The sequence below is a fragment of the Cornus florida genome, unplaced genomic scaffold (assembly GCF_030987335.1).
Source record: "Cornus florida cultivar Cherokee Brave unplaced genomic scaffold, ASM3098733v1 CherokeeBrave_3.0.0_Hap2_Chr06, whole genome shotgun sequence".
Taxonomy (NCBI): domain Eukaryota; kingdom Viridiplantae; phylum Streptophyta; class Magnoliopsida; order Cornales; family Cornaceae; genus Cornus; species Cornus florida.
In genome coordinates, this window is record NW_026775576.1 from 80,697,525 (window position 1) to 80,721,551 (window position 24,027).

The 24,027-nt window shown below is 34.8% G+C and overlaps 3 protein-coding genes across 4 annotated transcripts; 1 reads left to right on the forward strand and 2 right to left on the reverse strand.

The window, feature by feature from the left end:
* The first annotated feature begins 900 nt into the window (after window positions 1-900).
* On the forward strand, window positions 901-4,059 carry LOC132312283 (protein NOI4). 2 transcript variants are annotated; one of them, XM_059810586.1, is made up of 4 exons: window positions 901-1,039; window positions 2,938-3,120; window positions 3,267-3,341; window positions 3,720-4,059. In XM_059810586.1, exons 1-4 carry the CDS (start codon window positions 1,034-1,036, stop codon window positions 3,762-3,764), a joined length of 309 nt encoding a protein of 102 aa, XP_059666569.1. In that variant the 5' UTR covers window positions 901-1,033; the 3' UTR covers window positions 3,765-4,059. The 2 variants fall into 2 exon arrangements, with proteins under 2 accessions (XP_059666569.1, XP_059666570.1); XM_059810587.1 differs by lacking the exon at window positions 3,267-3,341 and having other exon boundaries at window positions 904-1,039.
* A 1,192-nt stretch (window positions 4,060-5,251) lies between these two features.
* LOC132312284 (cellulose synthase-like protein E1) lies at window positions 5,252-10,139 on the reverse strand. The gene is made up of 8 exons (XM_059810588.1): window positions 9,776-10,139; window positions 9,056-9,374; window positions 8,063-8,203; window positions 7,833-7,964; window positions 7,209-7,421; window positions 6,879-7,103; window positions 6,218-6,565; window positions 5,252-6,002 (listed from the first exon to the last, which is right to left on the reverse strand). Exons 1-8 carry the CDS (start codon window positions 10,048-10,050, stop codon window positions 5,451-5,453), a joined length of 2,205 nt encoding a protein of 734 aa, XP_059666571.1. The 5' UTR covers window positions 10,051-10,139; the 3' UTR covers window positions 5,252-5,450.
* Window positions 10,140-12,815: 2,676 nt separating this feature from the next.
* On the reverse strand, window positions 12,816-22,641 carry LOC132312285 (cellulose synthase-like protein E6). The gene is made up of 8 exons (XM_059810589.1): window positions 22,338-22,641; window positions 18,799-19,117; window positions 17,173-17,313; window positions 16,939-17,070; window positions 15,077-15,289; window positions 14,702-14,926; window positions 14,266-14,613; window positions 12,816-13,437 (listed from the first exon to the last, which is right to left on the reverse strand). The coding sequence occupies exons 1-8, from the start codon at window positions 22,622-22,624 to the stop codon at window positions 12,886-12,888; spliced, it is 2,217 nt and encodes a 738-aa protein (XP_059666572.1). The 5' UTR covers window positions 22,625-22,641; the 3' UTR covers window positions 12,816-12,885.
* Window positions 22,642-24,027: the final 1,386 nt, after the last annotated feature.

Here is a 24,027-nt window from a genome sequence, read left to right on the forward strand (position 1 = left end):
TGAATATGACAATCTTGTTATATGTTCCCCTCGATTGACTTTGTAATGTTTATAGTCTCTGATCATGATTATTTCACTCAGTATCAGAACACTCGCTCTGAATAAATTACTAAGTATGAAGTTAGGTCTTATGCCCTTAATTGAGAGTCAGATGGGACGACTCTTGTTGAGTTTGGAAACATCAAATCGAAAATTTTGAGCCAAATCTTATTCATTTTGAATTGGCGCCAATTAGGTGCTTCTCAAACTAATTTTAGACTCTTAGGCGGATTAGGAAAAATTTTGGTTCAATTTTTTGACTTGGTTGTTTTCAATTTCAATTCTAAAGCAGCAATTTCATGCCAAACATAATCATAATATAATCATAATGATATTTAAGGTGTACTTGCATGCTTGATGCTTTTCACTTCTAAAATCAAAATTTACCTTACTCAAATTTTTAATTATTTTCTCTCTCAGCAATTCGAATTTGGTATCCTTATCCTTAGAACATTCTATTTAATCATTCCAATATACCGATTAGTGAAAAATGTAAAAGTGTTCTCTTTGTTTCAAACGTCAATATCTACCTTACCTTCTGTTTCATAACAGATTTTTCTTAATCAACTATTTTGCTTTTAACCTCTGAAATGACAACAAATATTTCAAGACAAAATAATAAAAAAGTTACTGACCCGGTAGGAGGGATTTGTGGTAGAGTGCGAAACTCCTGAATTGGTGTCTTCGTATTCGAGTCACAAAATATATATATATAGGAGAATAGAAATGGTATATCAACAAATTTCCGTCAAAACAGTGTAACGAAAAACACCGTTCCGTTATTGTTGGGGTCAACACCCAATATTCTCTGGGTTCACATGTCAAGGGTGGGGACATTAGATATTATGCTCTTATATAAAAGCAGATACTTTGATAATAGTTTTTTAACTGGGTGTACACACAGCTTTGCACCCATATATATATAGACCGGCCGCTTTCTCCTACTGCTGTGTGGTCATTTTCTGCCCAGAGGAAGAATCTCTACTGTGAATTCATGTCGGTATGTGGACGAATTTCTCTCTCTAGTAACCCTAAATTGTTAATTGCATCTGATTATTTTGATATCAACTTCATCTTTTGGTCATTCTCTAGCTTGTTGACGATGATGATGATGATTATGATGATGATGATGTAGTAGTATATAATTGATTGTGTTCTCCTATATATTTTCATCTTATGCATGGTGTAGCTTTCTCGATCTGATTTTGCTGTCTCTAGATATTTTGATTCCATCGTTTAGGTGTTTTGGATTTGGGTTAGCTCAATTTGAGCTGCAAGGGTTTTCAAATGTTCTCTGTGTGTTGTCAATGTTAAGCTGGTTTATGTCTAATTATTCTTTGTAATTCTATTTGCGTATATATAGTTGAATTGAATAAGTTTTGCAACTGAAACCTGGTTTTGCTCCTCTATAGGGTGAAGTTGGGGCTAATTGGTTTGTTTTTCTCTTCTTTTGGAGTTGCATATATTGTTGCGTATTTTTCATCAATTATTTCCCTAATATGTTAAGTCTTTTTAGTTCATATTTGGTAAAATATATATTTTTCCTTGCTGTATTATGTAAGCTAAAACTGATAGTTTGTTCAATTGCATTATTTATGTTGTGTAAAAATTTGGTGAATAATTTTATAATCTGATTTCTTTTGCATAATTCGAGTTTGTTACTCAGTGGGGGGAGATCATATTATATTGGTCAAAGTATTTTATATTGTGTTGCTTTTAAAATTGTTGGCCTATTCACTGAATAATTTTATTATCTGATTTCTTTTGCGCTATTTGAGTTTATTAGTCAGTTGGGGAGATCATATTGTATTGGTCAGCTTTGATAAGAATGTTTGAGACCTGACAATTGAATAGACTCATGGAGAATTCCATCAAATGGATATTATGTCCTATCTCAATTTTGAAATTACATGTTTGTGTAACAGGATGTGTTTTTTGTTGTCCAATTATCTTCTGATTTGCAATATGGATTTTGAACACCATACATTAACTTTAGCTGCCACAAGAAGCTGATGATGGAGAGGAGCTTGGTTGACGATTGTATAACTCTCTATGACTTGTCAAAACAAATGAAAAGAAACTGATTATATAAGCCTTAAAACCTCAATTTCTTTGATTGGGTTTAGACTAGTTGACTTCTGGTGATTCTATTTTCTGTCCTTCCCTTTTCTGAACATGTAAGGTTGTTGCTGGGTGCCTGACTTTACATTGATTTTCAATGTATAATCTAGGGGCAATGTCATGTAAAAATTTTAGTATGTGATCATTCATTTCTAAATGAAGGTAAAAGCTTTATACATAATACATAAGTTACTGCTTCATTTCTCCTGTTTGTATAATCCCTGTCTGCTTTGGTTTAAAGCTACCCTGCCTTTCACTCACTATGTGGGGTGCGGAAAATTATTAGTAGAGAGCCACTAGTGCTTTGGTTTAAAGTTATTTTCTTTGTTAGTTATCCGGAAGAAAAAGAAGAAGAAGATATTTTCTTTGTTGAAAATATCTTATCCCCATTTTTTGGTACAATGTTGGGGGGAAAAATTAGTGGAGAGAAAAAAAGAAAGAATTGATACATTAAGACTCCATTTGGATCAAAGGATTTTGAATGAATGGATTTAGCTTCAATTATCAAAGAAGTATAGTTTAAATGAAGATTTAAGTTTTGAAAACATGTGTGAATTAGTGAGATGGAAATTCTGTTTAACAAACCTTCGGAATCTTACCAAAGGCTGAGCCTAGTGGTATTTCCTCTACCTCCTAAAGTGGCATGTCCAGGGCTCAAGTCCCATTAGGGAAACAAGTGGGTGTGTGAGTTTCTTGCCAAGGGGAAAAAAAAAAAAAACCTTCAGAATATTTATATGGGTTTTTGTATTGAGTATTCATTCTTCTTTTATCTGACAGGAAAAGGGACAACCGTTACCAAAGTTTGGTGAATGGGATGTCAATGACCCTGCTTCTGCTGAGGGATTTACTGTAATATTTAACAAGGCCAGGGATGAGAAAAAAACGGGTGGCCAACCTGAGTCACCAGGAAAGGCGGATCCTAATTTTAAGCATGGAGTGGATAATGTCAAGCCTCAGACTGTAAGTAGTTTGATTATTCACCGTTGCACTTCCGCTTTTCCATAATTGAAAAAATTTCTGAGGCTGTCAATTGCCATGTTTACTTGGCCTTCTGTATCAGTTTGCATTATGCTAGGTTCTTTTCCTTATATCTATGATGGTAGCAGTATCTAAAGAAGTATCGCTGCATTTGTCTATCCCGGCCTGGAGGATACCAGATACTCTTCCTCAGAAGTAAACTAGTAAGATGGTCCCAATCCATACTTTCTGTGACGATAGTTAGGAGTCACTGGTGCAAGATGACAAACTACAAAGCAAACGAATGGTCAATTTGCAGTCTAATTACTTAGGAAGTGACAAATGTTAGTGTCTGTGCATTGAAATCTTCCTTTCAGGTGCAATTTTATGGCTGATTCTATAAACTGGCTTTGGTAAGGGAAAATTTTTAGTTTCCTGAGCTATGATTGATTAATGTCTAATAATAGTAAATTAACTTTCCCAATCACCCGAATACAGAAATTGCATCGGAATTCAATTGGTTGGCTGTCATTTTTCCCTTGTGTTTTTCTTGAGCCTATTAATTTACCGTCTTTTGATGTGGAGTATGTACTTATTTGCAGAAAAAATGGTTTTGCTGCATGCAAATACCACCTGCAGAATCTTGACAGCGCCCTCCCTATGTAGGAGCTTTAGTAGATGAGCATGTTATTCTCCTTAAGATGGGAGCTTTAGACCAGTGATGGAAGCTGCTGCATCCAGTTTGTGTGCTGTAAAACTTCATCCGTTCGTGAAAGTGTAAAGATGAAAGAAAAACAAACTTTATTGTATCTATATATATTGGTTTGATTAGTATTTGAAGCTAAGCTTTTTGTTTGTCTCAACATGGGCTGAAGCGTTTGTCCATGGTACTTTGTTGAACCATCATTTGTCATATATGATTACCGGAGTGGTTTTGGTTTACCTGTGTGCTTTTGTTGGCTATGACTACTGATCTTGACTTCTCTTTTGGTTATTCATAAATCCTTGGGAAAAATATAGGTTGAACTATAGTATTTTTTTGGTTGTTGGATGGAATCAGGATTGTAATGCATTTAGGCGCTCATATTTTGACTAGGCTAGGTCAACTGAAGTTTTGCTATGTTACAGCTTTACAAGATGCAAATTGCAAAGCATATATAGTTGTTCTTGCCATTTTATGATGATTCATGCTGCTAGAACAATGTCCTCTAAGAGGGTAAAAAAAATAGATTAGGTTATGCAAGAATGACATAGTTTTGGTATCAAGATTAGGGATGGCAATTTGCCTCGCCTCCGCGGATACTCGGCCTGTGCCCACTCTCTGTTTTTGGCAGTTTTGGGAGACTGTTTAAGCTTATTTGGGCGGAGATGGTTTGATGTAATGAAAACCCGCACGGGTTCGGTGCGGGGGCAGGGGGAGGTCGCCCCGCCCCTCCCCGCCCTGTTTAGATAGGTAAATCATTTAAGTATTCTTATTTCATTAGATAGGTAAACGGAGAACAATGTAATTTGGCTTGTTTTGTTTTTCCTCCCGCCTCGTCCCGTTTAAATAGGTAAATTACTTAAGTACCCTTATTTCATTAGATAAGTAAACGGAGAACAATGTAATTTGGCTTGTTTGGTTTTGGTATGTTAATACTTTTGTTAAATTGTTATTAGAGAATGTATTTAATGTTGAATTTTATGTTAAACTATTTATCATCCATTTTTTTTAATGAATCTTTTCAATAATTATATAATTTTAGTTGATACAAAAAGTAAATATGGAGGAGAATTTATGATCTTAAACGGGGCAAGGTGGGTACCTGCGGGGATAAAGATTTTAAATGGGGGCGGGGATGGGGTTGAAAGTCCCCTCGTTTTGCGGTTTTGGGGGTGGTGTTTTTAAGCGATTGCAGGAGTGGGGGAGGGTACACCCGCCCAAACCCTCCCCCCGTTGCCATCCCTACTCTACATCTTGAATTAAGATGCAGGGTAAATAATTTTTCATGATAATCTAATCTTACCACCAAATTTTGTATAATTTTGAAGTGCCTTGACAAGCTGAAACAACTAAAATTGTAGTGATCGATAAAAAAGAATACACCACTTTATGAAATCAAATTAAACTTCATGGATCCTAAAATATGGAATCTTCTTTTAATCCACAGAATCAAATGGTGTGATTGAATAAATCCTCCTTGATTTACATGGAAATTGAAAATTACATAGAAGGGGAGGGGGGTTACATTTGTAAAGAAAAAAATGGAAAATTAATATTACACCCTATATATTTCTTGTTACTTCTATTCATTGAAAGTTGTGAAGTTTACAATGTGAATGTCCAAAGCAATTTAATATAAGAATGCAAAACAAGTACAAACAAATACAGCTAACACAACTGACTTGAATGTGACAGAGTAGGGCATTTTGCCTCTGTCCTTCCTAAGAAAAAGAGCTTGGTACAAAGGCAGATTGATTAAAACCAGAAGTCCACACAGAAGAATCTGCAGAGCCATAGTCTCATAAAAAACAGTCCCCGCATCTGTGACCACCATTTTCACCAACCAAACAAAGCAAATCAAATTGAGCATGGCAACCAATCCTAAAATGTTGAACATGGTGGAAGAGGCTCCGAACTCCATGGTCTCTTGCTCGTATCTCCGGGAAGTGTCGTCATCGGTCACTTTGGTTGAGATCACAAATGCTAAATCAGAGAACCCAATGAACCCCAAAATGGTGTCAAGCAAGGCGAAGAAGTAGGAGGTGGTTCTCTTGTAGAGCCATATGCGTTGGTCGTTCCACCAACCCAGGGCAGTGCCACCAGAATAAAGAAACTCAGCGAAGCTGCAACTGTACTTGGCAACTATCACATATGCAAATGGTAGAAACCATGGGCTTGATATCTGAACCAGAAAAACAGAATCAGTTTGTCATATCATCTCAAGGAATTAATTTGATGACATATATGATCAATGGATGAGGAGCTGTCAGTTGCGACTGTAGCTAGCAGTTCCTGTAAAGATCTTAAACGTGGATTTACACTTTTCTTAGTTTTCTAGATAAATAATACAACAAAAAGTACTTCACACACACACACACAGACACACACACAATGTACCTGTGGAAACAAGGGAATGCCTTTGAGGAGGTAAAGGGAAGGGATGATAGAGTAATATAGTGTTGCCAAGCTGTTTGGAGGCCATAAACAGTAGACGCAATAACCCAATAGAAGGCCTGGATGAAGCTTTCCAAGGCCATACCATGCAGGACTGTACTTGGACAACAGAATCTGTAGATCACCTTCAGACCATCTCTTGCTCTGCACAAGTGTCTGATCCAGTGAGGTTGGACCAACACCTAAGAACCCTTTTCTCTGTGGATTAAAATACACTGATTTCCATCCCTTGTACTGAATTGATAACCCTGTTATCACATCTTCTACTGGACACCCATATTTCAAACCCATCTGCAAATTGTCCAAATTAACACTTCATTCTCAAATCAATACATACATATATAGGATAATGCTATTCAGACCTAATAGTCTAGCTGAGAATCCTAACAGAGTCCTTTTTGGCCTTATCCAATCAATCCCAGGAATAAAAATCCCTCGGTTAGGATTCTTGATTAGACTAATACGTTTGAGAATCATTATCCGTTTATATATATCTAAAACAGATAGCCCAGTACACGAGACTCCCACCACTGTGTCAGGGGAAGGTCTGATATACGCAGACTTACACACACACACACACATATATTTTGAGAGAGAGAGAGACCTCCTTTCCCCATTGAGTGTTATTTTCATATGTGCAGCTTGCAAGATCCTTGAGCCTTTCTTCCTGTTCATTTACACTTTCTTTTATCTTTATGTCATTCTCACTCTTCCATTCACTCCCATTTGCCTTAGTAAACTTTCTCCCACACAGAGTATCTCTTCTATGAAAGCAGCCAGTTCCAATATATAGAGGACCTCCATGGCCATCCAAACCATGGAATTCCACCTTGATTGCCAACCATCATGCATAAATATTAGCAAATTAAGGAAATAACACATTAAGTAACTTTCAAATATTTTTATGAATTATAGTATATATTTATATACTCACCTCGCTAATTACTCTCATGGAACCACTGTATATTTCATTCTTCGTAATATTTTTAAAATTCTGTGGAAACTGCACAAAAGCGACCTCATTTCCATTTTCTTCATCCATGAAGAAGCACAGAGCGTCGCGCACTGATTGAGAATCATTTGAGTACATATCGCAGTCTACATTGAGAATTATCGGTCCATTGCTTATCTTTGATGACACCCTTATCTGCACATTCGATCAATCACTTTTTTTATACCAAGTAAAGAAATGATGTAAAATTATGTAACAAACTATACATGAACACACATCACTCGGAGGATATGTGTGACATGACCAAGCAACATGCACCTAGCAAGCATTATCCACTAATTCAAGTTTATTATATATAATTGTATAATCAATTTTTTCAATTTGTTCCCTTTGTTAAATTATTGCTAAAATGAATGAAGTCTTTATGCTTTTTTAGTTTTATTTTTATTTTTCACTCTAGAAAACAAAAGAGTACTAAATTATATGAATATTTAGCCGTGTCCCCTTTTATTGAGTTGGAGATTTGTCAAATTTGACACACAGAAACATATCTAAACCCAACATATGTACCCGAGTTCATGAGAGAAAATGAGTAGTCGACATTACCAAAGCATTCATAGCTCCAGCTTTGAAGTTATGGTGATGTTGGGGTCTCTTCTCCCTGGCCAAGTATACCAGAGTAGGCAATGCACAACCTTCAACATCCACAGCAACCGGATCTTTCCCATCAATTAATATCTGGGAGAAGAAAATGAAAATGCATGAAACACTTGCGCGCGGCGCGCACACACATATCTCTTGAATTTCTTTACAAATAAAGTGCAAATTTGAAGTACTTGAAGGATGGTGTCGTGGTCGCGGCGAGATGAAATTGAATTCCACTGAGAAAATCCTTTATGTTCAAATTTGATTTCTTCTGAGATTCTTCCCAGCTTTGTTGCAGTCTCAATTCGGTTCTCCATATCTGCGTATAATTTCTACATCAATGGAAAACAGAGCTGGCTAAGAATAATTTCATAAATTGAAACAGAGTTCAAGATATATATATGGAGAAATCACTACTTTAAATTGTAGATGAGGAGCTTTCAAATTTAGCATTGTACAAAATAACTAGTACTCCCTGGTAAGTCTAAACATTAAAAGGAATGAAAAATCATCCAAACGGATGACATGCTGGGACCCACCTCATTCAATATTGGAGAATCTCAACCACATCATTGTTAGTATATATTTAAAGAAAAATAATTTTCAAAGTAAATAGTTAGTCTCAATAGCCTTGCCGAATAACTTATAACCTCCTTCAGATGCATTAAAGTAGATTTGTGGTAAGTGAGATATCTTATGATTGTAACCTCTTTCAGATGCATTACAGTAGGTCTTTGGTAGTACTCAGACATCTGATGATTGCAATTAATTAGGTCAGGCTAGCTATTTGTCCTTACTATTCACTTTGAATAACATTGCTCATATATATTATTATTATTATTATTATTTTCGAAAATGGGGTATCCGAGGCTTTGCCCTGACTATCCCAAGACACCGTGCAAAGGGCCCCCCTTCCCGGGTTGGTAAAGCTCGGGCTTTCACCCGCATATGTGACCTCAAGGAATTGTTTGCATCAAAGGAAGTAGAATATTAGACCTTGATGCTTCATGAAGCACCAACACCAAACAAGTCCAAGTTGCTAACCACTTGAGCCAACCCCATAGGGTTAACATTGCTCATATTTTAATGACAAATGAGTTGACTAAGAGCACTACACTACAAGCAGACGCCACATTTATTCCAATTCCAAAATGAGAAATGTTAAACAAATGTAAATATATTACCTTGATTAATAGCAACTCTTTGGCATGATTATCATCAAGTGGGTCAGACACAGAGTCAAAATAAGCAGCAGGAGACCTAGGCTCCACTTTGAATTTCTTGCAATAAGGTATCCAATGTTTGGAAAAATGGGATGCCTGTAAAAGGGCATAGTAGGTAAGATCTGACCCACCATCGTCGGAGAGATACACGGCAAGTTTCTCCGGCGGGTAGTCGTATGCCATGACTGATAAAACTGTGTTGATCACCATCATGGGTGGCTCTATTTCAGGGTCAGCTGTGCACACAAATATGTCCACTCCGGGCAAGTCATTCCCATACCTGTTTAACAATGTACCTAGTTTAGCACTTATAGAGATGACTCATGCATGACTTAGTTATATTCTTGTAATTTGAGACTGTTCTCTTATTACTTTTAAAAAAAAACATATTTATGTTTCAAAAACACAATTACACTATCCACCATTACTTATTTGTATTTTTTTTTTATTTATTTGTTTTAGAGGGTGTCTGAACACACTATACCATTCATTCTCATTTCTTAGACAACTCTGCTCATTTAAATGAGCTGATAGCCAAGGTTTTGAGATTGAGTGCAAACAAAGTGAAATAGAAACATAATGAAAATTTTGAAAATTTAGAGGAAATAAAGAGAAAAAAAAAAAATTAATAAAATAGAAAGAAAGAGATAGAGAGGGAAAATAATGAAGTGGAGAGAGAACCTTAATGAGAGCCTGTCCTTGAAGGTGCGTCGAAAGATTAGGTTCCACCTAACCGATTGAGTGACAACCCAATAAAGACCGAACCACAGCTCAGCCCCAAACAACCCCATCCAGCCCAATCTTCCATCTTCACTCCATGTTGGTACATGACTTGCTCTGTAAACCCAAATCAAAACTATACACACAAACATAGATGTCGCAAATATTCTGTACATCATCCTACCCTTTCCTCTCTCTGTCTCAAACAAAGGAACGTAGTACCCATCGCTTCCCATCCTTTTTTTTTCTCTCTCTCTCTCAAACACACCAACATTAAGCGCTCCCTCTCTCTCTCTCTCTCTCTCTCTCTCTCTCTCTCTCTCTCTATATATATATATATATATATATATATATCATATCACATATTTTAGTATTATATTTATGAAGTAAGACCTTGGCGAGGTGAAGTGCATCTCATCTTAACTTGTTCAATAAAATACAAAGAAAGAGGTGGTGGAGGGATAAGACACTGTCACCTCAAAGGGGCGCCACCTCAACGAGTGAGCCAAACATTACCACAACATTATGCTTGGATTTTTAATCGCTTATGTAACAACGACATAATGAAATAATTATATTAGATCCGCTTATGTAATAACGTTATTGTTAATTCATAAGTAATGTATTATAGTATGTAAACAATACAAGATGCAAACACACCAAATAATTCTGATTCCAGTGTTACCCGATAAGCTTCAAATAAAGAGAAAATTGCATTAAGATGGAGCTTTTTTTTGAGGCAAATGCAATTTTAAAGAATGTAAACTCCAAATCACCAACACTATTAAAAAGATGTTAGGTGGTGTAGCATATGATGTCGAATTTAGATCGAATGTCATAAAATAAGTATCCTATCCATCCTCACTTGACAATAACTGATTTTCACGTTAGATGGCAGGGTGTCATACCCTCAAGTTTGAAATTGGTCGCCTGTTAATGGATGCAAAGTTTGAAGAGAGATGCACTTTTTATGTTGTTGTCCCATTACTTTTTCTTTTTCCCTTTTGATTTAGAGAAGTGTTACTTATATACGTACAAATGTATCAATAACAGAGTAATATTATTATTATTATTATTATTATTTTAATAATAAAATTATTCAAATTGAAAATGTAGAGCCAGTGCAAAATAAAATGATAGATGTGAGATCCAAATTCTATAATTTCATCAATTTTAAATTACAAAAGTTGTGACAATAAAAATTGCCAAACTCCCCCAACCGAGTAAGCTAATTAATGAGTTATTTGAGTGATTTAAAAAGACTTGTAATAAATTTAAAATGTCAAAGTCAACCCTAATTGTGATACCACTTAGCCAATAATTAATTTAATTCTATAGTTGAATGAGTCTTATTTTCTATTATTCACATTTTATGATATTTAGAATATAATATATCTTTCACTTTGAAATGAGATTTCAAAGAGATATTACTGACTCAAAAGATATTGATTTCTAATCACATTGTTTACTAAAACGTTAAATATATATTTTAAAAAATAAATAAAATTTTTAAGTAAAATATTTTAATTTTAATTTTTTGGTATTTGACAAAAGTCTTGATTGACGTGAAGTCCATCGAATGGGAGTGTAAAATAATTAATAAAAAAATTAATGAGTAAGTTATTTTTCTTAAATTTAACTATTTTTTTTTTTAATTTATAAATGCTTCAAAATTTTAAAAGACTGTCAATTTGTATATAGTAATAAATGAATAATTCATTCGAATCTATAAAAACCAACTCTATATTATGAATTAATGGATTATAACCGCCTACCGTTTTGTCCGTCTATACATTAAATTGACATTTTAAACAAATTTAACAGACTAACTAGCTGTTGTGAATTAATTAATTAGGGCTTTTAATGTCAACCCATAGAAATCAACTTGAGCATAACTAATGGTAAGATGCTATCAAACTGTTAAACTAACACTCCCTAATCCCAATAATTTACCTCTTTGACACCCGGATAGAATTTGCCCGGTTTTTGAGCGACACCCGGGGATTTAATTAGAAGAGACACAAAATAATACTTTACAAATTATATACCTATATGTTTAATAATAATTCAGGCCCAGGGGTGTTTTAGAAAGAAATAAATTTTAAGGGGCCACAAAATTGTTTTTTACAAATAATATACCTAAAATCATATGGTTATTTGTAGTTACCCAAAATCATATGGTTATTTGTAGTTACCCATTTGCATTTAAAACCTAAAATCATATGGTTATTTGTAGTTACCCATTTGCATTTAAAATTTTCATTCTCAAAGTTAGAATTGGCCTCTAAGTTGGATTGTAGCTTCTTCTTCTTCTTTTTTTATTTTTTATTTTTTATTTTTTTTTCGTTTTTCCAAACCCCTGTATTTTGGTTCTTGTCAAAACAACAACAATAATGGGTCATATATATAATTATATACGTATATATGTATGGTTTTCTCATTCATTTTTCAGTCTTATTTATCCATTATCTTGCATCTAAGTGGGTTTGACAAAATTTTGAAACCCCCTTAATTTGAAAAACAGAATTAAAACGGGGAATGGATTTGGCAATAAAACCAACTTTTATTTGAACAGTTTACAATTGAACTACGTGAACAAAGTTATGTCTAGAGGGCATTCCAAGCACTCTCACTAATTGATGTGAGACAGTGTGTATCAATATTTTTTTGACAAATTAAAACAGAAAATCAATGAAAGATAATGGGATACTTACAATCAACCAGGGATGAGAAAAAAGAAAAAAAAGAAAAAGAAAAAGAAAATTAAACTAAGATTTAAAAAAAAAAAAAATTAAGAGGAAACAATAATGCTAGTTATGTTAACATATAAATGAAGTTATTTACCACCCAAAAAAAAAACATTTATATAAAGTACGCAGTTCTTACTAAAATCATTAATTTTTGCTAGATTAAGTTATTTCAATATGCATCAGATTTCGTAAGGCAACACTTGTAATGATAAGATTGCTTCTTTGTGATGCGAAAGTTATGACTTTGCAAAAATGGAAAAGATACAGGGGAATTAAGATTGAGTAAATCTGACCATCTGTTCAATGGATTTGACCTTTGTTTTAATAAACAGGCACGAGACATGCCAGTGAAGCTATGGTCACAGACTTTAACATAACTGATGATGGTATGCTACCCTTGTCACTCCTGAGGAAGAGGGCTTTGTAAACAGGTGAATTAATCACAACTATTAGCCAGCACAGAACAGCATTTGGGATCAAACCTTCAAGACCAGTACCATTGAACTCCATATCCCAAACAATTCTCTTCATTCCTCCAACAAAACTGAAAAGGTTTAGCAATGCTAGTGTTGCTATAATGGTTGTCATGACAGATGAGCTTCCAAACTCTAAGATCTCTTGCTCGTATCGCTTCAACACATCATCATCGATCACCTTAGCTGTGATGGCGAATGCTGTTTGATGACAGCCCAGTTGCCGGAGAATGTTGTCGATGAATGCGAAGAAAAATGAAGTTGTCCTCCTAAACATCAACATTCTTTGTGTGTTCCACCATGCTTGGAGTGTATCTCCACAAATAATGGCCTCAAATATGCTACAAACATTCCTGGCTACATATACATATGCAAAGGGCAGGAACCACAGGCTGGAAACCTGAGATATACACAAGAAGCCATTAAACCAGGGGTATCTCACACACACACATACACACACTTAACACTAGATAGATGGATATAAGCTTGATAGTTTTCTAATAAAGCAATTGAAGTTGAGTAGATTGTCACTCTCTTTGCTTGAACAGCGGTGGTATTTCGTGTGTTCACCTATTATGTGTGCTGTAGCATGACCATTAGTATCATGTTATATAGGTTGAATGACACGATTAAACAAGTGACCCAACACAACTAGTGTAATATGTTAAATAAATAAATTAAGAGTTGACACTCTACGATCAGGCAAGTCTAATTTAAATTCTTCAATACTATTAGTGTCATTTAAAACAAAAGCACTGACATATTTAGTTTTAGTTTAGAAGAGTGATAAATGTTTGATTAGTCAAATATAACACGTTTAATTAGAATGTCAAATCGGATTAATATAATTACGATCTGAACACAATATAATCAAATTTAAATTCAAACTTACTTGTCTCGTATCGTGTTAGCATGTCGTATCAATGTTGGAGGTACATGCTCACCTAAGAACGCCTTTATATATAATATAGCTTTTTTCTTTGAAAATACTCCCTCTCTCCCAGTTTAAGTGTCGTCAATGAGATTTGTTGTGAGTCACAGTTCTCAATGATGATATTTAAATTTGGACGGAGGGAGCAATTGTCAAGGAGTTGTTCATGCTCAAATTTATTATTAAATAAACCTTGAAACGAATACGAACTGAGACTGAACTATTCATCCGAACCAGTATTTTAAATTTTATAACATAAAAAAGAAACAAATAATAAAAAAGAAGAAAGATTGGTACCTTTGGGAACAAGGGAATGCCATGGAGCAAGCAAAGAGAAGGAACAATGACATAATACAATGTGGGAAAGGAAAGTGGAGCCCACAAAAGGTAATTGCAGAGTCCCACTTGGGCACCAAATTTGATCCTCCCATGCCCATAAATGAAAGGGCAATACTTGGAGAAGAAAATCTGAAACAAGCCCTCAGACCACCTCTTGAACTGAACAAGAGATTGATCTAATGTAGCTGGAGCAAGACCCAAGAAGGACTTTTTATGTGGATTATAGTAAACTGATTTCCATCCCCTGCATTGGATTGCTAACCCTGTTACCATATCTTCCACTGGACACCCATATATCAACCCCATCTGCAACTCCATATAAACAACCACTAAGTCATCAAAATTATATTATATTTTGTCATAAATATACACAGAGAGAGAGAGAGAGAGAGACCTCTTTTCCCCATTGAGTACCAGTCTCATAACTACAATTTGCAAGAACTTTTGATGCTTCTTCCAATTTATCTGCAGTTACATCTTTAATTGTATCAGTCACATTGTCCCATTTTGCTCTATAATCCTTAGAGTACTTCCTTCCACAAAGACCCTCTCTCCTATGAAAGCATCCAGTGCCACCATAAAACGCACCACTACATCCATCTAAACCAGCAAGCTCAATCTTCATTTACAACCAAGATCATTAAAAATAAAATAAAAAATAAAAATGTCAGTATGTCAAAATAATTAATTTGAAAATATATAGGTTGATAAACCAATGCAGAGTTAGTCTTAAAAAAAAAAAATTTGAACAACATTTTCGAGTACAAACCTTATTAAGTGCACTGCCTACACTAGAATAGATATCGTTCTTTGCGATGTTATTGTACCATTGAGGATACTGTACGTATGAGATTTGGTGGCCTCGCTCTTCATCCATGAAGAAGCACAATGACTCCAATATTGCGTCTGAATTGCTGGAGTACATGTCACAATCCACGTTCAGGATGACCGGTCCATTGCTTATTTTTGATGACACTCTAATCTGCACAATCAATGTTTCTTTTATGCAAGAAACTGAATCCCAGTTTTCACACAGTGAACACTAAACTAGCTTCCACCTCATGTAGATGATATTTTATGATATCCATAATGAGGTTATTATGTAATGCTTTCAAAACCTGAAATCAGTACAATTAGAATGTATTGAAAGAAAAATTATAGAATCTGAAAACTTCCTATTATCTATTGAAACCATCTACTAACTCCGTTTTAAAAAAATTCCTGATATAACATAAACTATCACATTACCTCCATTTTAACATAAACTATCACATTATCCCCATTTTGTGGAAAGGTGAAGTGTCTGCGAAATGACTAGAATGTCCTTAATATTATATTAATATTAATATATTATTATTATTTTTTTAGGTTTCTGATGAATTCCAAGTGGCTGATATTTCTACGGCAATGGTTTCTGGCTTTCTTGGTTCCCCGATTAAATTCGAAGTGGTCGGAAAGTTTCTGCAACAATTATTTGTGGGTTTCTTGTTTTTCCGATCAATTCTAAGTGGTTGGAAAGTTGCAACAGTGATTTTTTTGAGACAATGGTTTATGGGTTTCTTTTTTCTCTGATTAATTCTAATTGTCCAGAAAGTTACAAGATTTGTGTTTATTCCTCAGAAAATTGCAAAATTGGTGTTTCTGCGGCAACGGTTTTTGGGTTGCTTCCTTCTCCGATCAATTTGAAGTGGACGGGAAGTTACAACATTGGTATTTCTACGACGTTTCTTCGGTCTCCGATCATTTTGCAACATTGATATTTATGCGACCATTGTTTCTGAGTTTCTTCGTTCAAGATTGGCGTTTCTCGAACAATGGTTTATGGATTTCTTCCTTCTCCGGTCAATTCGAATTCGCGGGAAAGTTACAAGATTGGTGTTTCTCGAACAATGGTTTATGGGTTTCTTCCTTCTCCGGTCAATTCGAATTCGGCAGTGCTTGCGGCGGTGATTGGAATGGTGAATTGAACTGCTAATGATGGTTATGTCCTGGGTTTGATCATCGTTGCTGCAAAAATGCAGCCACGGTGAGGCCGTGTGCAAAGAGTTGTTTCTCCATCCTACGTCGGCCGTCCGTCACATATTGATAGCCGTCCTTCCGGCATAGACGCCGTCGTTTTGTACAGCGACAAACTATTCGCGACCATGGCCATTGGATTTGTGAAGACAATGTTCATCTTGGTGGCTACGTTTTTGCTTGACTGGACCGGTCGATGACCTGTGCTTCTCACCAACGTGGTGGGTCTCTGACTTTGTTCGTGGGTCAACAAAAGGGTATTTTGGTCATTCTAATACAATACATGGTGCACGCGATTCGTTAATTTTAGACCCCCAACTAATGGGGAGGGGGTGTGATATAAGGGGGTGTGATATAATATATTTTAAAAACCATTGAGGGGTTTTATGATAGTTTTCGTACTTGAGGGAGTTAGTAAATAGTTTTTGTAAACAATGGGAGAGTTTTCATATTTTAGCCCAAAATTATATGTATAAGTTTCTTATTGATTGTTTTTGTTTCAAAAAATTTCTATCTTGTTTCAAAAAGTTGTAACATAGATAATCTGCGCAATGGTACACTTGGTTCTACGAGTTAAAAAAAAAAAAAAAAAAAAAAACCTAAAACATTGATTACCAGTGCATTCATGGACCCAGCTTTGAAGTTATGAGGCCATTGAGGCCTCTTCTCTCGTGCCAAATACACTAATGTTGGCAATTGATGTCCATTATTATCCACTGCACTGGGGCTCCTTCCATCAATTAAAATCTGAAAAAAAAAAAATTAGCAATGATTTTTCTGGTGATAAAATTATATATTCAAATGGTATTAAATGTTTTGAGCACTGAATATATATGTTCTAAACATTACCTGAACTATTGACTGGTGATTGTTCTTTGCTACTTCAGAGCTCCATTCTTTGAACCCTTTATGTTGATCCCTTATATCTTTGGAAATACAACCCTTTTCAATGGCTGTTTCGATCCGGTATTTCATATCTCCATATAGTTTCTGAAATAAATAAAAAATAAAAAAACTCCATTAATATTTGTTTGGTAGGAAGGATGGAAGTAAGAGTTACAGAAAGAAAATAGGAAGAAAAAAATAAACTTCGTAGAGATGATGCAATGACATTTACAATAGGAGGGATATGTCATCCTCCATGCTTTATAACAAAAAATAGGCTAAAGAGAAGAGGGAATAAAAAGTTTTAAATTAATAATATGCAAAAATTTTAAATTATAGTATTAGTATCTATAAATTACAATATTATAGATATTACTGGATAAAATGGTAAAAATAATTTAAATTTTATATTTCCTTCTCTCCTAACAAACATTCTCTCCTAACAAACATAATAAATTGTGAGCTTATTTTCTTCTCTTCCATCCAACCGAATAAAAAAAAATAAAAGATACAATCTCTTCCTGAATGTTTCATCCATTCCTTTTTCTCTGATCGCTTCCATTCAATTTTTTTCTTTCCTACTTAATGGAGCAATAATTAGTGTAATTCTCAAAAAAAAAAATTTAAATAGATAAATTATGATTACTTCAGATCATGGATCGTTAGATTTTTTTTGATAAAGTACCAAGTTATGTTGAATTCTCATGGCAAGAATTATACAAAAAAATTAGTGTTCATGTAAATATAATGACTAAATTGCTCTTGCTGAAATAAGGCACCACTTTTAGTGTGTTGACAAGTAACTTATGAGTTATGCGTACATTGAAGCATCAATTTTATAGTCCATAAATGCACTAATTTTATTCCGGACTTAAGGGCTACAAGGGTAGTTTGGTCACATACTTGGATGAAATATGATTTTTCATATAACCATAAATATATATAACTTTGCATTTTCGAATAGTTGTAGTTTCAGAGCCTAAATGCATATTTGGGTAACTTTCCCAAAGAATAAGTATATAAAACTATCAATGAATACATATAAATTTATGCATGTGGATAGTTTGTATATGTCGTACCTTGTTCACACACACACACAGACCTACATAAATTTGTGGGCATACACTTATTTTTCTATTTATTATTTTAAATAAATTGCACTGATCTCTCCTTTTGAATATCTAAATAACATGTACCTCTCTTATAATTTTAAAAATAATATTGACCTTCTTTGTCAATATTGTCTATTTACCAAATTAATGCATTAAATGACAATTATATTCATTTTGTACTTTTTTGGTTACAACACATGGACAAAAATATCTTTTCAATCGATCCAAAGATAAATTGATTTTCAATTTTTTTCAAGCACAACATCAATTAAAAATACTGGCGGATTTTATAACTGAGGTGGTCAGCGTTACTTTGACCGGCATTGCATAGATGTTAGTATTATTTTTAAAACTAAAGAGAAGATCATTATCATTAAAGCATTTGATCGGAGAAATCAATATAATTTACCATATTATCTTACGTTTAAGATAGTAGATATATTAGTAGATACATTGGTTGAATAATCTAGTATGTTACCTTAATAGCCAACCATTCTTGTTCGAATGCCATGTCTTGTGTGTCAGAATTCCGAGAAAAATAGGCTTCCGGAGACCTTGGTTCAACCTTAAACTTGTTGCAAAATGGTATCCAATGTTTAGAGAACATAGAGGCCTCTAAGAGAGCATAGAATGTGAATTGTGACCCACCATCGTCGGAGAGGTAAACGCTCAATTTTTCCGATGGATAATTGTACGACATGACTGATAAAATGGTGTTAACCACCATTGTTGATGGCTCTATTGTGGGATCAGCCGTGCATACAAAAATGTCAACTCCAGGCAACTTGTCCCCATATCTGTGGTAATTAACATTTTAATATATCAAAGAATGCCAAAAGCTGCCATTTTGTACAAAGTGTTGTTCTTTGAATTAAACAAAATCAAGACAAGAGATTGATCTAAAAAGTTGCCATTTTGTACAAAGTGTTTGGATTTATTACAAATTTCTCACCTCTTTTTAAATTTCAAGAAAATTTATTAATTTAAAAATGTAAGATCTTCTCACTCAGAGAATATAAAAGATGAGTAATTATTAAATCTGTTTAATTAAATAAAAGTATATGAAAAAACAATAGATTGATTGATGTAATCAAATCATGTGGTTGAATAATAATAAATAAATAAAGCAAGTGGCGAGAATCCATGGAATAGATGGTGGGAAAATTACACTCACATTTTCTAAGGGTACGTCATATCACTGTTAGATGAAGAATTTATTTTTAATTTTTATTTAAATTTAAATTATCAATTTAATATTTCACTAATACTCCAAATTTCAACTTTTAATAAAGCTATAATACTTTTAAGATGTTAAATAATTATGCAACCTTTTAACATGTTATTGACTATTTTTATAACCAAATTACCCCACGTACACATTTCTTCTTCTCTCTCCTCCTCAGACCATCATCCAATTCACCTTTCCTCTTCCTTCCACAGCATACCATTTGGTCCCAACTCCACCCATCAATCTCATCCATATATATAAAATATATACACACATATATATCTAATGACCAACATCCAATTCACTTTTCCTCTTCTTCCACAGCAGACGATTTTGGTCCCAAATCTACCCATCAATCTCATCCATACATTTATACACACACACACATATATATCTATCTATAGACTATATATATACACACACATACAAAGTAACAAAACAGGGGGCGAGCTCGGAACGACCCATCCGGCATAAGATGGACCGCAAGCTCACTGCCGTTCAATCCCGCCGAGTCTCTCTCTTTCCCGGTGGAGAAGTCGGCGGAACTGGCGGTGGGTGACGGGGCTGTGGAGAAATCGGCAGGACTGGCGGTGGCGACTCAGCTGCGGCAGTGGGCGACGGGTTGTTGAACTGCGGAGTGGACTGGCGTCGAATGTGATGTTTGTCAACTATATATATATATAAATATATAAGAAAGTGATAGTCTAAAGAAATCATAGATGAAGAATCTGAAGAGGATTGGTCTGGAGGAAGAGGAGAGCGAAGGAGTTGATGTATGCATTTGGATGGTTAGGATTGCTTGGGATCATAGATGACGTGGGGGACTAAGTGTACAAATAGTATGTATATATATACACACACTGAGGGGCCTCCCTATCATTCAAGATTATATATATTTGGGCAGGTTATACTGTCTTTCTCTTTTGTTTGTCAAAATAACAACGACGGCGTCCCCTATAAGAGTTTTTGGATTGACGGCGTTAACGATTCTAATGAAATTATTTTTCTACCCTTTTATATTTATATGGTATTTTATTAAAAACATAATGTAATTTGAAAAGACAAAAATGCCCAAAAATCCTAAACACTTGTGAATCCCTGCTCCATCCGTTGTCGTCGTAACCCATGCCATCATCTTCACCATCGTCGGCCCATCAAACAACAGCCATCGTCGAGCACAAAGCTCGTTGTATTCTGCCGGAATCACGACATCCTTTCATATTCCGTAATTGCCCCTCGCCGTTGCAGAGCGTGAGATGTCGAAACCCGTCGGACTTAAGATCTCCCTCCATGTTTTCAGCAAGCTCTACCGCTACCGATCTGATGCCGGAGCTTAGTTTTTCGGATTCTGATGAACCGAAACTGATCATAAACAAATCCTTTCTACCCACTGTTCATCCTTGCTCACGGTTAGCACAAATTCATATTTTGGGCACAAGAACAAAATTTCTGCACTCCACAGACCATGGAACCACACTAGACGATTTTGTGTTTGGTTTGAGTTTTGAACAATCACTTGTTGAGTGCCGGAGTTAATGGAGTTTTTCGTCATCGGACTGCTAAGAAAAGCTCCCAATTTGAGATATTGGGAATATTCGAAATATATGAGAGTAATTTATTAAGATAGTCATTACCACTTTGTATTTCTTCCTTCTTGCTTCGCATTGGTATTAGCCACCACATTTTTTATACCAGTATTCCTCAAAGCAATCGGCCCGATGCTGGTGCATTTGGACTGCTCGCGCGAGCAAGAAGAACGGCACGGGGCTGTTCAGCAACGGCAGTAAAAAGAGGTACAGTGGCGACAAGCAAGGATGCCGGCGGATTGACTGAACGGCGTTGAAAGCTTGGTTATGATGCTGATGACTGGTTTGATTGTTTAGTTCGGTCTAGACAGAGATGTCCGGCAGTGAAGCGGACGGATCAGCAGTGGAGCAAGGAACTTATCAGCGAGGAAATGGGTCTTTCTTTCCCGGCGAGCAAGCGGCTTGGAAATGAACCAGCGATGAACAACGGTGTGCACGGGACATCAAGGAGTTTGTACCGGCAACGGAACCATTTCCGGCGAATAGGGACAGAATTGATACGGCGCTTTACACTTTATTTTTTGGGTTTGATGGAGGAAAGAGAGAGGAGAGGAGAGAAAAAGATATTGGAGAGAGGATTTGAGAGGAGAGAGGATAAATAATTATGAGGGTATTTGGATATTTTAGTTAATTTATTTACATTTCTTTGAGGGATAGAATAAGAATTTAAAAATAAAAAATTGATGATATCATTATTTTTTATTAGTAACAGTATTATTATTGGTTAATGAAAGGGAAGTCCTTGTTATACGTATATAATTATCGAGAGAGGTCATTTTTATTTGACAAACAAGGGGAGGTCAATATAATTTGTCCTATACATTTTGTATTAAAAATTTAAAGATAAAAGAGTCCATCCGCATGTAAAAAAAGTAAATTGAGATGCAAGTGAAAGTTAAAAACAAAATCTTAACATACTAATTTTATAAAATAATTTTAACCATATTTTAATAGACTTCCGAAAGGCAACATAAAAGAAAAAATTAAAATTAAAATTATATATATATATATATATATATATATATTGACCGGACATAATATAGCCCGCGTACCAAAGTGTTTAATTGGTCTTGCGAATTGAGTCGGCCCTGTCGATACTCTGGAGTACCATGCAATACTTAGTTGGTGTGGAACTGTGGAAGCCATGGTTTTGTAAATTTTTGTGTGTGTATTTGTGTGTGAGAGAGAGAGTCAAGAGAGTACCTCTTGGAGAGCCTGTCCTTGAATGGGAAACGGTAGATAACGTTCCAACGAACAGATTGAGTGACGATCCAGTACAACCCGAACCACAGTTCGGCCATGAACATGCCAATCCAAGCCCACCGTCCAGCTTCTTCTGCTGTTGGGATGTTTGTTAACCTGTACACCCATATCAAACATATACCTGTTAATATTGTGGACGATAAGATCCTATATGCAACTCTACCCCTTGCTTCTTTTGTCTCGAATAAAGGAAGAACCTCTTCTTCCCCTCCACCGTGACTGCCCATCTCTCTCTCTCTCTCTCTCTCTCTCTCTCTCTCGCACACACTCACTCACTCTCTCACACAAAAACACAGAGTGAGATTTCATGCATGACAAAGTTTCCCTTTTTATATTGGGTACCCATATATAATAATATAAATATATATAATTATTTATTTATCTTGTCATCTCTTCTTAGGGTAGTGGATCACATATATTGTTGAAAATATTTACGATAAAGACTTTCTTGTGATGATAAGATCCGGAATCTAAAAATCTAATAATTATATCTGATTTAATACATTTTATTTGATTTAATACGACTTCACACATTTATTAATAGAATATGAAATAGATCAACAATTTCACCACCCCCAATGAAAATGTTGGATTTGGGATAAGCTTGCATGTGAGACCAGACGCTGAATTGGTCAAACAATGGACACAAATTATAACATTATTCACAACGTTGTGAGAAGTTTAAATTTAGTCTTCAAAACTAATATACACACATCTCTATGTATATACAATAGTGGTTGCGCAATAGAATGGTTGTTGAAATTTTGAAATGGCTATTTGATTGTTGCTTTAATGAGTATATAACGTGGAACGAATAATTTTAAAGATTAACTCAACTAAAATAAATAACTAAAAGACAAACAAAAAATAATACTCTACTAATAATTGAATAAAGACAGACTAGCATCAATTACAAAGGTCATTGTTGCAATCTTTTTATTGAATTTATGTCCCCATTTCTGATTTTTCTTTCATCACCTAGATCTCTCAAATGATGCCACTAGTTTCTAAAAAATTTGCAGAGTGTCAAATGTTTTTGTCCTTTCAGGATGTCAGCACACGTCATTTCATTCATCAATTGATAATCACAATTTTTCAAAAAAGACTAATTAATAATTGCCTAAAAAGAAGGAAGAGAAAAATGGTTTTGGCAACAAACATGTGAAATTAGAATGCGATTTTGAATTTAAGTTTTATGTTTTCATCATAAGAAAGAAAAAAAATTTAATAGATGAGAAAAAAATAGATGAATGAGACAATTTTAGATAATAGATTATGTAAATATTGTGGACAATTAATAAGATCCTATATAAAACTCTACCCTTTGCTTCCTTTGTCTCGAATAAAGGAAGAACCTCCTCTTTCCCTCTACCACCACCACTGCCCATCTCTCTCTCTCTCTCTCTCTCTCACACACGCACTCACTCACACACAAACACACACTGATATTTCTTGCAAGACAAAGTTTCTTTTTTTATATTGGATACTTTGAAATTTTTTTTTATACTGGATACTTTGAATTTTTAAATGTATACATATATAATAATAAATATGTGTGTATATATATATATATAATTATGTATTTATCTTATCATCTCTTCTTAGTTCTCAGTCACCACATATATTTTAT

What these genes read in the sequence shown, in the direction of transcription:
- LOC132312284 (XM_059810588.1), bottom strand. Translation starts at nt 10,050, where the DNA reads ATGGGAAGCGATGGGTACTACGTTCCTTTGTTTGAGACAGAGAGAGGA. An exon ending in AAGAGTTGCTATTAATCAAG is followed by an intron (nt 8,204 to 9,055) that starts GTAATATATTTA and finishes CCATTGATGTAG; the next exon opens with AAATTATACGCAGATATGGA. An exon ending in ACACTCAATGGGGAAAGGAG is followed by an intron (nt 6,566 to 6,878) that starts GTCTCTCTCTCT and finishes GACAATTTGCAG; the next exon opens with ATGGGTTTGAAATATGGGTG.
- LOC132312283 (XM_059810586.1), top strand. An exon ending in ATAATGTCAAGCCTCAGACT is followed by an intron (nt 3,121 to 3,266) that starts GTAAGTAGTTTG and finishes TGATGGTAGCAG; the next exon opens with TATCTAAAGAAGTATCGCTG. An exon ending in TCTTCCTCAGAAGTAAACTA is followed by an intron (nt 3,342 to 3,719) that starts GTAAGATGGTCC and finishes ACTTATTTGCAG; the next exon opens with AAAAAATGGTTTTGCTGCAT.
- LOC132312285 (XM_059810589.1), bottom strand. Translation starts at nt 22,624, where the DNA reads ATGGGCAGTCACGGTGGAGGGGAAGAAGAGGTTCTTCCTTTATTCGAG. An exon ending in AAGAATGGTTGGCTATTAAG is followed by an intron (nt 17,314 to 18,798) that starts GTAACATACTAG and finishes TATTTATTTCAG; the next exon opens with AAACTATATGGAGATATGAA. An exon ending in GTACTCAATGGGGAAAAGAG is followed by an intron (nt 14,614 to 14,701) that starts GTCTCTCTCTCT and finishes ATGGAGTTGCAG; the next exon opens with ATGGGGTTGATATATGGGTG.